Here is a 16350-nt window from a genome sequence, read left to right on the forward strand (position 1 = left end):
AGACTACATTGAAGGGGACTACGGTTCTAAAAGGGACACCTTGGGTTGAAGCCCCTTTGGCAAGACAATGGTCTTGACCTCAACCGTGAGCACCTGAAAGTCCATAGCCTTAGCCGTCCTCTCGATCACCATCGCAACAGACGCCCCTTCCTTCTTAGCCACTTTGGGAGGAGAGAAGGCCAGTGTCTGGTGAGGTGTCCAGACCACATGCATCAGCCAATACATCATACTGTTGGCCATGTACTCTGCTAGGAGGTTGGAATAGCCATAAGTATCCTCAGATCCCCTCCTTTCGTGTTCCTCAGAGTGCTCTTCAGGGAAACAGGGCTCCATCTCTAATGCAGGCAATGTGGGCCTGGTCGACCCCGCTACACATCCGTATCGGGAGTGTGAAATCACTATTGCTTTGGGGCAACTGCAACGGAGGAGGCCGCAAAGCTGTGGTTCGAGTCGATACGGATCCAGAGCAAGGGGACTGCTAAAAAATGTGCAGATCCAGTCTGATGCCTGGCGAATATTCTAAGGTAAGGAATCTGCAGCTAGCAGTTTCAATCAGATGGAATACAAGTAAAACAAGCTCATTGGCTTCTTTAACTTCCACTTTGGATGTAATGACGTCAGGGTGTACTTCTAGCTAATAGTCATTTCAAAAAAGAAAACAAAGCTCAGGCTACTCGGGAAGCTTCTCCTGAGCAGCCGGAACTACAATACATTTTTTTAAAGACCCTTGGTGCAAAACACCAGAGGATCATTTATACCCATCACCAGTGTCTGCCAATAGGCGACAGACGCACTGAGGATGGACTGTGGGGGTCAGTCACAGGTGAGGGTGTCAGTGATTGGGTCGACACTAGAACCTAAGGGGTTAAACACACACAATGAACCCAATACCCACACACCTATTCAACTCACAGATGCATCTCTTACTAGCAGACAAGAAAACGTAGGTCTGACAAAAAGTGCATTGGTTTACCCTACCGTCCAGGTACAGTAGGTTTGGTGGTCGATCTCTCCATATCTAGGGCTTCTCATTGTTCAATCCCCTACCTCTTTAATAGATGCAAAAGAACCATCTCAAATTCAGAAGAGTTATAAAGCCTCACCTTTTCATGCCAGACACACTCAGTTATAAGAACGTTTGGGCTTGTTAGAAGTTCAGGCTCTACACACAACTCTCTGAATTCTTACCCTCCAAAGTCTTGGTAAACTATCTATTTTACTGTGTGCATCTCCAGGCACTGTAGATCACTGCCAGAGAGTTGACTGCTTCCCCACCACCAGCCCCAGCAATCTGTACCATACTGTTAGTCACCACTCAGGGCTCGAAAATTCAACTCGACCACTTGCATAGTCGAGCTAAATTTAACAAGGTCGAGCTGTTTTTAGGTACTACTCGCCCTTTCTGGCGAGTAGGAAAACAAACCAACTTTTGTCCTCTGTCTGTGAAAACTGAACAAATGTGACAAGATAAGATTTAAAGGCATTTTTATTGCTCACAAAGTTAATAAGCAATAAAGATGCCTTTAAATCTAGTTATCTTGTCACATTTGCTCCGCTTTCAGAGAAGGAGGTCAAGTAGGTTGCAGTTAGGTCAAGGAAATTTTTTTAGGTACTAGTCCTGCAGGACTAGTACCATTTTTTGGATTTTTAGAGCCCTGCCACTCCCTTTTAAGTCTTAGTACACCCCTATGAGGCCACCAACGAATGGTTAGCAATGCCTTACAAAAAACTCTAATAAAATAAAATAAACAAAAACTAATTTATTCACCTCTGAAGGGTAATACAAACAATTGTTTTCCAATTCTCTGTATGCTGAGTTAAGTGCTCACTGGTATCTTACGATCTTAACCCCTTGGACGCTCATGACGAGCTCAGCTCGTCATGATGTACACCTCCATACACATGACGAGCTGAGCTCGTCATGAACAATGGGAAACAGTGGACTGCAGCACAGGAGGAAAATAACACTAGCAGCGATGGTGTTAAAGTCCTTTTTGAATAATATTTAGGTATGTAAATCATAGGCCGTGACTTTGTATGAGTCGCTTTTATCTGTCACTCAGAGCTGAATGCACCATATATTAGTGACTTTATCGCAGCCAGGCCTGCACTATTTTGGTTAGCCATCTGGGTAAATGAATATGCTAGCCTAACACATGATATTTTGAGGGAATGTTTAGCTTGTGATAAATGGAATAAGATCCCATGGTTCCGTGGCGTACAAGAGAGTCTGTCTAGCATAGACAGGGGCAACCTCTTTGAGAATCCATCTCAAATACAGAGGACTGACAAAAAAGTAGTCCAACTTGAACTGTATGCCAATTACAGGGAAAAAAGATTGTCAGAAGAGATGAAGAAACAAACTGTTGTGTCCTATATTAACAATGGCTTATTAACCCAGCAATTTCCGTTGTATTTGACACTACCAATGTGCTACTGGGAAAGATCTCTATTGTTTAGAATGAAAGCAGGAACGGTAAAATTTTTACTTTGTTTTCCTCTGGGACACACCGTAGATGACAAGATTCTGTGTCCTTGTGACGGAACAAGCAAACAAAATGATCTACATTTCTTCTTCATGTGCAAGTTTTATAAGAAATACATTAAATGGTTCCTAGCACCATATTTTAAAAAACGTAGACCCATCTCCCTGAATCAGTCTTATTTGATGCTTTTAAAATTGGAGGACGATGAACTTATATTTAGGACAAGTTGTTTTTTAAAAGTCATTTTTAATGTACGTAGAAGTATGGAAAACCCTTGAATTATTAATGATTATTGTTCCTCTCTTGCACTTTTGAAATGCGTGACTTAGTAAATGCCCTAATAATGTATTTTATAGTGTCTATTGTACCTTTGTAGTTGTAATTGTAAATGTCAAATTGTTTTTTAAAGTGTGCTTTTATGGATTTTTGAAATCCGAATAAAGATTTTTGAAATTGAATTGAATTGAGTCGCTTTTAATGTTTAACAATTAAATAAATAGTACATTTTTCATTTAGGTACTCAAAATCTCCTTTGTAATGTGCTCATAATGAGACATTTTGCAAAGTCTGAACAGTTACCAAAGCAATCAATGTGGCAACTTCATGTTCAAGAGATACACATTGATTTTAGTGTTCCTACACCAGCCATGCTTCAGAATTGGCTCTCTCCTAATGAAACCAAGTCATGTGCTTTGAAAGCGATATAGTTGTAACATTAAGAGCTGTTTAACAAAGCAAATGAGTATCTTGGGAATTCATCATGTGATCTGCGCTGAAAGAGTGCAGCACCTAAAATTGACTTTTTAATAACTGTATTCCTTTCATTTCTAAGAAACATTTAAAAGTTAGGTCAGAAAACTAATCAAGAAGGCAAATTCCTGTCCTTTGCAAAGCTGATCAGAGTCGGTCTAGATTAATATACAACAAAACGGTATAGAGGAACTGTTTTAATAAAAAACAAAAACATTTGATCTGCACTTTACATTGTACATGGAACAAAAATAACATAAAATACCTGTTACCCCCGTGTAAGAAGGTATATAACCAGGTTAACAGAAAGAATGATCCACAACAAACAATTTGGGAATAAAGCATATCTATTGCTTCCAGTTTTTGGCTGCAGGAAACCTGTAAATAATGGGCCAAAAACGTATTTATCAATGCACAATATAAAAAAAAAAAAACAGATAACATTTTCATTGAAACATCCATTTCATATACTGCACACAACTACTTCCTCCCCACCCAGATATAAAGTAGGCCATTGTGGTGACAGTACAAACAGATGCTAATTTGAATTTAAAAAGAAAAAAAATATCACGGTTACAGATAGGGTGGGTAGAAAGTACTGTGGAATACATCAGAAGTGTCTGGAGAAGTCATGTATACCACCAGCTGATATGTTTAAATGGATGGAACTGTATAAATGTTTCATGGGTTTTATGCCTCAGTTTCTTTTCTATAATATTGAACTGTAAGGTGTCTAAGCAATAAAGGAAGTACATGCAGTTCCTACCCTCAATATGAGAGATCAACCGCAGCAATTTCAATCTTTCAATCACACAAGGCATTTTAAAAACCATATTTGCACAGTCCCCTTCCTCTACGATAAATAGATGATAATCACAATTTTCAACAGTTTTTTTAAAACTGGTTTACAACTGTTTTTCCTTTATATTGCTGGAAAAAATCCAAAATGTCTTCCACAGAGGTGCGTTCATGTTTTCCAGAAACAATACAACTTTACTTTTTGAGGAGCATTCTGGCAAAGTCTGCATTTGACATCTTTTTTGGCTCTTCTGCAGATGGAGAAGAGGTTGTTGACTCTTCCTGCATTGTTCCATTCTCTGCTTTTACAGCTGGCATGGTCTGTCGATGCAGTGCTCGAGGCATCATTGCGAGCTGGGTTCTTCCCCGTCCTCGCCTGAAATAAATTGACGGACATGTGAGGTAAAATGTATTAAATCACTGATAAAATGTTCATGTTTTCTTTATAACATTTAAACCATTACCGGCAAGATTCTACAGCCTATGAACATTTGGATTTTGCTTGCCCATTTCACATAGAAAGTTACAATACAGGACAAAAGGAGTTTCACTGTGTTAAGATTAAAATACATTCTTATTTCTTTAAAAAACAAAAGAGGCATGCAATATAGCAAGGATGATTTCTATATTGTGAAATAGATTTTTAGTTTTCAACAGTACTTAGGTATTTGCTGGAGGAAGAACTTTGTGTCATCTTGAAACTTGCCAACAAAAAATGGGAATGCTTCAAACTGAACTCAGATGACAAAAAAAAAATTCTGGCTGTGGGTAGTGGTGGGGACTGTACAGCCCTGCCTTCTAGTCTCCTGAAATGGAGCCATGCCTTTCACCAGTGAAGGTAATAGAAGCCTGAGTGCTATATTTGAAGTACTTTAGGATCCCAGATCTTGACAGCTGAATCAGTCCGCTTCTTTCAATTCAAGCTTATCGGAATGAACTTGCCTTACTAGCGGCAGGCCATACTTCTGTGGTCACTGCTTTAGTAGGATACAGGCAAGAGAGGTACAATGTTGCATACCACCTTTTCTCCTGTCTTTAAAGTAGTGGTTTGAAATCCATGGCAAGTAGGGAATATACACTATTTTAAAACATTTTTGAAAAAGTGCCTTTTTTATGTCATTAATTTCAATAATTGAGAAGGCCACATGCCATGTTAGAATGGTAAATTAAAATGTATTAAAACTACAAGGTGGGCAACAAACAGTACAAAAAATTGAATTGAGCAGTTGGTAACGTTTTGCAGATATCAATTTTTCGCAATAAAAAAAAATTATTTAAAGAAAAGTTTCCCGTAAAATATTTAAAACTGAGTGTGAAGGAGAGGGAGCAGGGGAGGACAAAGGAGTCCTAAGCAATAAAGACAAAATATAAGCCCTCTCAAATAGCAGTGGAAGGCTAAAACTCATCCATTCCGAACACTGAAACCTAAATGGTAATTGTTAAGAATAGGAAGGAAATCCATTGAATCAAGAGCAGATAACTAAGCTAGGAGACAAAGAAATCCTATTATGAGCAAGGGGCTACAAAAAGCCCACGAAGCTTTGGAAACAATGGGTCTGATTACACAGAGTAATTGCGATCTCGAGCCAACATCTAAAAAGGGATTTGATATATTTAAGACTTTTTTGAACGGGTTCAGCAGTCTGAATACCTGTTTGGTTTTGGGAAACGGGGATGATACAGGACATACTTGACTTCCCTGGAAAGCAAATCTAATACCATATTTCTAAGAACAACAAAAGTACATATTTAAACCCAATCTTATAGGTCATTCAATGCAAGTCGCTTTCACTAATATGCTGTGGGCCAAAGCGTTTTCCTTTAAGTATTCTTGGTTGGGTTTAGCCCAATGTAGTGCATTCCATGCAATATTCAATCTGCGACCACACTCCTCACAAGCGCATGTGTGACTTGACTTGATCTGACGTATAGATCACCTTTTTGAAAATGTATCAAGGTTTTAGAACACCCAATATTGGTAGCTTGACGTCCTTGGTTTGGGTAGAGGGCACTGTAAGATATATTACAGATTAATCCATTGGCCAAGTCCACAGAAAGAACCATGGTATCTCTAAAGGTCAAAGCGCTTTGAACAGCTTTTAATCCGTTTAAACAGAGTAAATCAAAAGACCAAACCGATGTCCTTTTTCACAAGATAAGCTTTATTTTGCAAAGCATAGCTACTTCAATATGCAATCTATATATATTCAATCAATCAATGGAACTATCTCACATTTTTTTACATTTACATTACAAAATGAGACTCATTTGGCTAAAATGTAGGCTGCTGGATTAAGGGGAGTTTGCACCTTCCTAGAAGATGAAGGTCAGCCTAGTGGCCAGCTATGTCAATGTCAGTCTACCTAGGATACGGCTATGTCCATGATTTTTCACAATGTATTGTATTGCATTGAAATTACATTTATAGAGTGCTTACTACCACTGATGAGGCGATTTCCACAATGAGTGTTTTCATCTGCAGCCAAGCTATGGATTTAATCCTGAAAGGGTAGGTCCCTCAATTGTTGGTCAAGTTTATTAAATGTATACAATAGGTTAAAAGAGAATTCTTATAAGATTGCCTAGTAAAGATAGATTTATAATCCATGTTGATTTATGTGCTCCTTTGATGTTTGTTGATGTTTATCATGTATTAATGTGTGCCAAAGTATAGTATGTTTATTTTACTGTGATTAGTATGTTTTTTTAGCCACTGTTTTCAGCAGTGGAGAAGATATTGTTGACAAGCTGTCTTAGATGTTTCTCAATTTCTCTATTCTTGTGTGTTACTATGTTGTTTGTCCTCCAACTGTAATGAACAAGTTGCTTACTTTCTGTAAATAATCTTTCCAGAGGGTACTCTAACAGTAGATTCATCACCTTGTGAACATTCCCCAGGAGGCAGACTGGATCCGGAAAATTCGAAGTAGGGTACCTGCGCACAGGAAGGTGGCATGATGCGGCTCTACTTAGATGTTGTTCTGCTCCACAAGTGACAAGTGGAGCTTCTTATAAGAGCCATCCATGTGCACTGACATGAATTGCTTTCATAGGTTGTCCGCACCCTCAGACGCAGAGACTATTGGCAGACTACAAAGACAAGTGTGCAGATCTCTAAATTTGGAACTTTTTTTGTATTAGATGGAACAGCCCAGATCACAGCACATGGTGGGTCAGTGAGGAATCTGTGGTTAGATTGAGTATCCACCAGAAATATCTTTATCAAAGGTAAGTAACTTGTTCTTCTGATAAATACTTCTAACCACAAATTCTTCACCTTGAGAATAGATACCACAGCAATACTTCCCCAGGCGGTAGGTCTTTTAAGTGACAAAGACCAAATAGTCCTGCGGGACCAAGGGGGCAAAATGTCCCTCTCAACAGACCAGACTCTTGAGGCAGCTGAGCTTCGTGAACATATTTCCCATTTCCCCGTAGTTGCCTGACAAATATCCAGGACAGGCACTTTGAGCACCAGTGTAGTGCTAGCAACTCTGGCGGATTGAGCCATAAACCCTCTGAAGTTTACTTCCTGGCCAGTGTGTAGCAGATCTTTACAGAGATGGTCAGTTTTTGCACATCTTTGCCCTCCTTGCCCTAGATAGACCTACAAAGAGCTGATCGTCTACCCGATGTTCTTGGGTGCAATCTATATAAAAGTTAAGTGCCCTCCTCCTAGGATCCAAACAATTGAGTCTCTCTCCCTCCTTGGACGGTTGAGGTGGGGAAATAATTCAGTAATGGTGGGTGACAGCATGCCCAATATGAAATGGATGAGCACTTTCAGCAGAAAGGCAGATTGGGTCCTCAAAAACAACTTATCTGGGAGGAAATTTGCATATGGTGGGTTGACAGTAAGTGCCTGAAGCTCACTCACATGCCAGACCAGTGTTATGGCAATGAGAAAAATCAAGTTACTTACCTTACACCGTGGTTCTCCAGTATTGTTATCTTTCATAGTTTCACATGCTTGTATCTTCCCCGTCGTCACGGTGGGAGTCTCGCGGTAATTAGAAAAGAAGTTCCATAGAAGTACATAAGAAACATCCAGAAGGAGACACAAACTTTGGAAGTCGTCAACATCCTTATGTAAGCCCAAACTTCGGCCAATCACAGACCAGCCCTAGACCTCAGCTGACCAGCCCTAGACCTCAGCTCCCCAGTCAGAGCCACCAGACATCAGATTTTGTGCACAGGTGTGCTAAGGTAAAGATATAGCCTGAGATCAGAAGAGGCAAGCCTTGAATGGGAGGAGGGCAGGCCGCATGTGAATCTATGAAAGATAACAATACTGGAGAACCACAGTGTACAGGTAAGTAACTTGTTTTTTCTCCATATTGAATCTTTCATAGATTCACATGCTTGTATCAGAGTAGTGAGCAGTGTAAAAACCACAGCGTGCGGCTAGGCGAAGCCCTTCCTTTGTCAGAAAAGACATATTGCACACATGATAAACATTATGAAGTATGCGTTAGAAAAAGCCACCCATAAGCAAATAATAATTGTCACATTCACATACACGAGACTACATTGAAATACTATTTGGAGAAAAGGCTCAGCAATCGTAAAAGCTTGGATCTCACTGATTCTTCTCGCCGATGTGAGGGCTAAGAGAAGAGTTGTATTCCAAGAAACGTATTTCAAATCCGCTTTATGAATGGGTTCGAAAGGTGATTTCATCAATTGAGCCAGAACTGTATTTAGTTCCCACGGAACTGCAGGACGTTTTAAGGGAGGGAAAACCCTGAATAGTCCTTTCATAAACTCCTTAACGATTCGTGTGGACCACAAAAAAAGTTCCCCTAGCCTTCTACGAAACCTGGAGATTGCCGCCAGGTGTACCTTGATTGATGAATGAGCTAGTTTAGACTTGGCTAAGGTAAGTAAGTAGGATAACATTTGATCCAGAGTGGACTGGAAAGGATGCAATTCCTTTTCTTCGCACCAAAGACAGAATCTCTTCCACTTTGCAACATAAGACTTGTTAGTGGATGGAGCTCTGGCCCGCTGCAGAATATACCTGCAATCCTGCGAGATGTTTAAGTCTGCAAATTCATAGTCGTGAAGTTCCAGGCTGACAAACTTAGGGACTTTATTTGAGGATGAACAACTTGGCCGTTGTTCATCGAGAGTAAGACTGGTAGCGGAGGGAAGAGAATGTGAGGCGATATCGCACACAGGAGAAGCTCCGTGTACCAGAACTGCATCTGCCATGCTGGAGATATGAGAATTATAAGGCATGGTTCCAGTTTCCTTTTGTACAGCACTCGCAGGATGAGGGGAAACGGTGGAAATGCATTAGCGAACATTCCCGTCCATTGCACTGCAAGAGCATTCCCCCAAGAATTCCTCTGCGGGAATCTGCTGGCGAACCTTTTGCATTCCCCGTTGTCTTCTGCTGCAAACAGATCTAGTTTTGGGGTGCCCCACAACTTGAAGACCCGCTTCAACTGAACGTTGCTGAATTCCCATTCGTGATACTAGTAGGTTGTTCTGCTCAGAGAATCCGCCCAATCGTTGTCCACGCCCGGGACATGCTCTATTTGTAGTGTTATGTGGTGATTAATTAACCATCTCCAAATCTCTTGGGACTGTTTCAATAGAGTGAGAGACCTGGTATCTCCTTGTTTGGCAAGGTAAAACATTGTCGTGGTATTGTCTGTTCTTAATAGAACAGAGGATCGCTGGATTCTGGGAAGAAAAGCCTGCAGTCCCAGGAACACTGATTTCAGTTCAAAGAGATTGATGTGTGAACGTGTCTCCAGGAGTGACCTTTTCCCATGAATTTGCAACTCCTGAAAATGCGCCCCCCAACCCTCCATTGAGGCATCTATCGTCATAAAGTAGTGAGGTTGAATTCTTTGGAATGAAAGACCCAGAGAAATATTGTTTTCCTTCTCCCACCATGACAGTGTTTTATCTCTTGAGAGAGAGAGAGAGATGACGTCCTCGAATGACCCGTGCATCTGCACCCATTGCAGGTCCAACTGCTCCTGCAGAGGCCTCATGTGCAGCCGACAATTTGGAATCAACGGGATGCAAGACGACAGCATTCCCAGTAAGGATTTGAATACTCTCACAGAAGTGCACTCTTTAGCGCTTAGAAGGGATGCTAACCGCATGATCTTGAGCTTTCGTTTTGGAGTGGCATATGCCTTCATTAGCCTGGTGTCTAGAAGAGCTCTTAGGAACACACGCTTCTGGTTCGGAACTAAATGTGACTTCTCCTCGTTGAGCTGTAACCCCAGAGACTTGAAGAGCCATTGACAGGCCTGCGTAGATTTTCTGGCCAAGTGATATGTCGTCCCTTTTATCAGCGAGTCGTCCAAATAGGGGTAAACTTGGTGTCCCTGTCGTCTCAGAAAGTCTGCTACCGGAATCATGCATTTCGTGAAGACTCTGGGGTCTGAGCGAAGGCCGAATGGCAAAACCTTGAACTGGTAATGAACCCCAGCCACCTCGAACCTTAAGAATTGTCGATGCTTTGGATGAATGGGGATGTGAAAGTATGCATCCAAGAGATCGAGAGAGGCCAGAAAATCCCCTTTGTTTCTCAATAAGAGAATCTCTTGTAGAGATAACATTCCGAACGACTGCTTTTTGATGTATTTGTTGAACTGCCTTAGGTCCATGACTTGCCTCCATTTCCCACATTTTTTCTTTATTAAGAAGAACTTGGAGTAAAAACCTTTCCCTCGTTGCTTGAAAGACACTTTTTCTATCGCCCCCTTTTTTAGTAGTGTCGTAACCTCCTGTCTCAACAAGGACAGATGAAGATGGAAAGTTTTTCTTGGAGGCGGAGTTCGAGGAGGTTTGGGGAGAAAGGTGTGGCCGTGCTGAATAATGTCCAGACCCATTTGTCCCTTGTTATGGTAAACCATTGATTCAGAAATGGAGAGAGGTGATGAGACCAAAGACGTTGTGGATGAACTGAGGTGACTGGAGGAGAAACGTCACTGCCTTCTTGATGAATCCTGCAGTTTTCCTTTTCCTGCAGGTTTATGTCTAATTGACTGCTAGTTGTAAGTCATGTTGGAGGATCGAAATTGCTGATGTTGTCCTCCATATTGAGATCTGTAGCCCTGTTGACCATAAGGTTGAAATCTGTAGGACTGAAAAGATGGTCTCTGTTGAAATTGGCCTCTACCGTTACCTCCTCAAAAGGATTGAAATCATCTCTGCTGCACCGTGCCCAATGACAGTGCAGTCTCGGTGTCTTTTTGAATACCCTGCAACTCCTCATCGACATGTTACCCGAAAAGATTTTCTCCATCGAAGGGCATGTCTAGTATCTTTGATTGGACCTCAGGGCGGAAAGACATCGCCCTCAACCATCCTTGCCTGCGCAGGACCACAGCACCAGCCATTTGCCTAAAGGCAATAAAGGATACATCCATAGCAGAGTCAATCACCTCCGAAGAAGCTCTAGCACCTTCCTGTAAGAGGTCCTTAGCTTCTTTACTCTTATCCTCCAGTAGGAATTCAAGAAAAGGAGACAGATCTGACCATAATTGACGGTCATACCGTCCCAGAATCGCCAAGGCTTTAGAAGCTTTAATGACAGTAGCCGCCATGGCTGAAACACATTTCCCAATACTGTCACAGTGTTTTCCTTCTCTATCAGGCGGTACCATACAGGGAGATTGCAGGTTCCTGGAACGCCTCTGAGCAGCCTGCATTATGACTGAATCCGTGCGAGGATGGCCAATTAAACAAGCTGGAGCCGAATCCGGAGCCTTGTATTTCTTCTGCATCCTCTGTAACACAGCTGGGACGGAGGCTGGATTCTTCATTATCTTCAGGCCCTCAATCCAAATATGGTTGACAATTGGGATGGACCGGACCAATTTCCTTGCAGCATCCTTAAAATCATAGAGGAAACATTTGGTTTGCACTACAGGTAGAGGTAAATCGGATCTCTCAAGCACTTCATGGAAGACCCCAATGTTTCCCGGAGGTGAAATAGCCGGAGAAGGAGAAGGCGACGGAGAAGATGGCACTACATAATCATCCCACTCTTGGCCAAGAAGGTCTATATCCTGCTGTAGCTCACCTTCCTCGGGGTGATTGTCTGGATCCCTTTCTATGTAATCATCCTGGATGGTAATAAATCTAGGAGGTTGTTTCTCGGCCTGAACAACAGGAGGCGGAGGCGGAGCAACTTGAATACTCGGACCACAAGGTGTCAAAGGAACTGGAGCATGAGAATCCGGAAATCTCTTATAGTAGTCGTTTACCATATGCCTGAGATCCATGACTAAAGAGATTGGGACCAGCATGGAATCTCTGCGGCTCTCCTGACGCTCTTTATACATCTCGTATGGATAATGCTCTTGAAAAAAGTAATAACGCTCAACCTAGAGGCGTCCTGTAAAGGAATAGTTCCCGGCCATATGTTCCGCCTGTGTTTGTGCTGCTTCTTCCTCATCCGTGTCCTGACATTTGACACGAAGTTGTGAAGGACTATAGGGGGGACCAAAAGCACGGTCATTACCCGACTCCTCCGTATCCAGTACGTTAGAAGGAAGTAACAGCAAAACCTTTGGTAAAGGAGAAATTGCTGGTGACTTTGGTACCAGAAGCAAGCCTCCAGTAGCCTGTGTTTGATCCGTCAACAACGTCATCGACGATGTGAGGCACCATATAGTGATCGTCGTCAACACTGGACGTGAAGGTGATTTGAAAGCGCCCATCGACGGGGTTGTCAACAAAGTCATAGGCGCTATCGTCGATGTAAAAACTGTCGTCGTCGTTGCTGCAGCCGTCGACGATGCCGTCCACATCGAGATAGTCGTCACTGTTCTCGTCGATGAGGCCGCCGCCACAGCCGTCAACGAAGCGGTCGTCACCACAGCAGTTGGAGATTTTGAAGAAGAACTCGACGGCGGATCCGTCAACTGTGTTTTCTTCGTCGACGAAGCCTGTTTGAGAGGGGTGACAGGCAGAGAAGTAGCAGACAACTTCTTTAGGCCTCGTTCCTTAGGCTTAACAACAGATTTCTCTGCAGTAGATGATTTTTCTGCCTTAAGTTTATTCACATTATGCTTCAATGAGGTAGAGGCCTAATTTTTACGTTTCCTCTCAACAGAAGATGGTCCAGGACTTTCTTCAATATCAGACCCAGATTCTGATTTCGATTTTTTTCTTTTGTAGCCATAACAAAAGCCTGGTTTCTCTATCCTTCAAAGTCTTAGCAGAGGAGGTTCTGCAATATTTATATCTTTTGCCTTATATTTAGGATAAAGGCAATACATGCAATCCTTATGAGGATCTTAAGAAAAAAGCATTGCGTTTCCACAGGTCCTACAAGACGTGAAAAGCCTCTTCTTAGAACCCTCAGACATCTTTAGAAAAGAATGTTGAAAGCACAATACCTTGAGCTCAGGGAAACTCTCTTACACACGATGTGCGGTTAGAAATCTGAGGTCTGGTGGCTCTGACTGGGGAGCTGAGGTCTAGGGCTGATCTGTGATTGGCAGAAGTTTGGGCCTACATACGGAGGCTGACTACTTCCACAGTTTGTCTCTCCTTCTGGATGTTTCTTATGTACTTCTATGGTATTTCTTTTCTAATTACCACAAGAATCCCACCATGACGACATGGATACAAGCATGTGAATCTATGAAAGATTCACTACTGGAGAAAGACTGTTTTTAATGTCTTAAGTCTCAATGGACAACTGTGAAGTGGCTTAAAAGGGGTGCCCAGGACGTGGTTGTTCTGATGAAGGAACCCAGAACTGAATGCTTATTATGTAGCCCTGCTTTTTTTGCCCTCCCACCCTTGCTCTTCATTTTCTGCAACATGTACTTTTTTATTTGTTTTAATTCAATAAACAGATATTAAGCAAAAGGTGTGCCCATCCAAAAAGTGAGCACTAATTACAAGTCCAACTCTAAAAACACAAAGGGTTTTTGGTGGAATGAAACACTGCAAACCTTTCAGAAATTGAAACACTGCAAACCTTTCAGAAATCTCAACACAATGCCTAAAGAAGGTGGATCCAGTATCCGCATAGAAAGCTGCAAGAGTTGACAAATGTTGACAGTGTAAAAAGCAAGCTTGGGCCAAGAGCAAAAATCAAACAACTTTGTTTGCATTGGGTCAGTTTGGCGAGTACCGCACCATGACTCAATTTTTCCTGGCGACTGGCTTACACCAGTTTCATAGAGGGATACCGCACCATCAGCGTGACAAACTACCTCAGAAGGAAGGTCAAATTAGGTCAACTGTTGCCCCACAATTTTCAAGCATGGAGAAGTGAATTGTGCAGACCCGAGAGCAGCACCCTGCTACAAGAGAAGATCCTCCTGATACAGCAGCTTCATTAGAGGACAGATGCTCATGCCCAGGAGATCTGGTATCACACTCTCCTGGTCCAACCTGGTGCCACTGATGACGACTTTGGCTTGGTCATTCCTAATCTTCAGAATTTGGGGCAGAAGAGGCAGCGGCTAAAAGAGAGAGTGGAGTCCCGAGCTCCACTTTAGGCACAATGTGTCTCCAAGAAAGAGCCTGATTGGGAACTTCATGTGCTAAAGTGTATACACACAAGTTACTTACCTTCGGTAACAATAGATCTGTAAGAAAAATTAGTTGTGATAGATTCCTTAACGTAGAAATACCCCCAGGCATCAGACTGGATCCGGAAAGTTTTCGCCAGCAGTACCCCTGCGCATCGGTAGGTGTCATCGTGCGGCTCCGCGTGCGTCGTTGGCATAGTTGGTGCGAGGATGACATCGCTGGAACTATTTAGATGCACCCAGGCGCGCTGAAGCCAGTTCTGTACATGACTTTCTGCGCCAGGAACGCAGAGCCATGCAAGAAACTGACCACTGGTGCCATGAAACCAGGGCCCTTAAAGGGATGTCCTTAACCCTAGAATTCAGTTTGCAGAACGGGGAATCTTTCACTACTAATGTTTCTTACACATATATCGTTACCAAAGGTAAGTAACTTGTGCATCTGAAAGAAACACATAGTGATAGATTTCCTTACGGTAGAATAGATACTCCAGAAATACCAACCCCAGTGGTGGGTCTGCGAACCAAGATCACACCAGGAAGTCCTGGAGAACAGAACGGCCAAAGAAGCCATCTCTCCGGACTTGGCTGTCCAGGCAGTAATGCATGGTAAATGTGTGGAGCGAGGCCCACGTAGCTGCCTGACAGATTCATGCAAGGGAACTTCCTGTCTCAAAGCAGTAGTGGCTGCCGAAGCCCTGGTAGAATGGGCATGTAGCCCCACCGGAGGCTCTTTTTTAGCCAAAGAATAACAAGCCTTAATTCACAGAACGACCCATCCAGAGATGGTCCGCTTGTGCATGGCCGGACCTTTCTTGGCACCCACGTAGCCAACAAAGAGCTGGTCATCCACCCGGGACTGTTGTGTGCGGTTAAGGAAGAATGAGAGCGCACGTTTTGGGTCCAGATGGTGGAGCCTCTCTTCCTCTTTAGAAGGATGCGGAGGCGGAAAGAAGGTGGGCAAGAAGATGGTCAGCCTGATGTGAAAGGCAGTGACAACCTTTGGCAGTAAAGATGGACGAGTTCTTAGAACAACTTTCTCCAGATAGACAGAAAGAAAAGGAGGTTTCTGGCAGAGGTGATTGCAACCAGGAAAGCAGTGTTTAAAGTGAGAAGATGAAGAGGACAGTGTGAAGTGGCTCAAAGGGAGCACACATCAGATAAGTAAGAACTAGGTTCAAGTCCCACTGAGGCATTACGAAAGAAACAGGAGGGAAAAGATTAGTAATGCCTTTTAGCAAGCCATTTACAACGGGGGACTTGAAAAGGGAAGGCTGATTTAGAAGCGGTAAGAAGTCTGAAATGGCCGAGAGATAGCCCTTGATAGTGCCCAGATCAGAGCCCTGCTGGGCCAAAGAGAGGAGAAATAGAAGGTCCTCTGAAAGAGGGGCAGAAAGGGGATCCACAGCCATTGCTGTACACCATGTCACCATTTTATTCTACCTGCAGGTGTATACCGTTTTAGTGGAGACACGCCTGGCTGCCAAGATAACATCACAGACTTCGAGAGGCAGATCGAAAGACGTCAACTGGAGCCACTCAATCTCAACGCAAGCAGGTGGAGGCTGGACAGGTTCGGGTGGAGAACCCTCCCCTACTGCTGCGACAGAAGATCCTCCCGAAGAGGCATGCGGCGCGGGGGATCGATCGCCATGCTGAGTATCTCAGGATACCATACTCTTCGAGCCTAGTCCGGAGCCACAAGAATAACTTGGGCCAAGCCACGCTTGATCTTCTTCAGCACTCTGGGTAGAAGTGGTATAGGAGCAAAGGCGAATAGTAGACCGCAACTC

At 42.9% G+C, this 16350-nt stretch overlaps 1 protein-coding gene across 1 annotated transcript in view; it reads right to left on the minus strand.

Annotated features, from left to right (window-relative positions):
• Positions 1-3420: 3420 nt before the first annotated feature.
• Positions 3421-16350, minus strand: part of SART3 (spliceosome associated factor 3, U4/U6 recycling protein) — a 651822-nt gene continuing 638892 nt past the window's right edge. The window contains exon 19 of the mRNA XM_086943090.1: positions 3421-4410. Coding sequence (XP_086799216.1) covers positions 4230-4410 — 181 coding nt within the window. The 3' untranslated portion in view covers positions 3421-4229. The remainder of the gene's footprint in view (positions 4411-16350) is intronic.

The sequence above is a fragment of the Lissotriton vulgaris genome, chromosome 11 (assembly GCF_964263255.1).
Source record: "Lissotriton vulgaris chromosome 11, aLisVul1.2, whole genome shotgun sequence".
In the NCBI taxonomy this organism is placed as follows: domain Eukaryota; kingdom Metazoa; phylum Chordata; class Amphibia; order Caudata; family Salamandridae; genus Lissotriton; species Lissotriton vulgaris.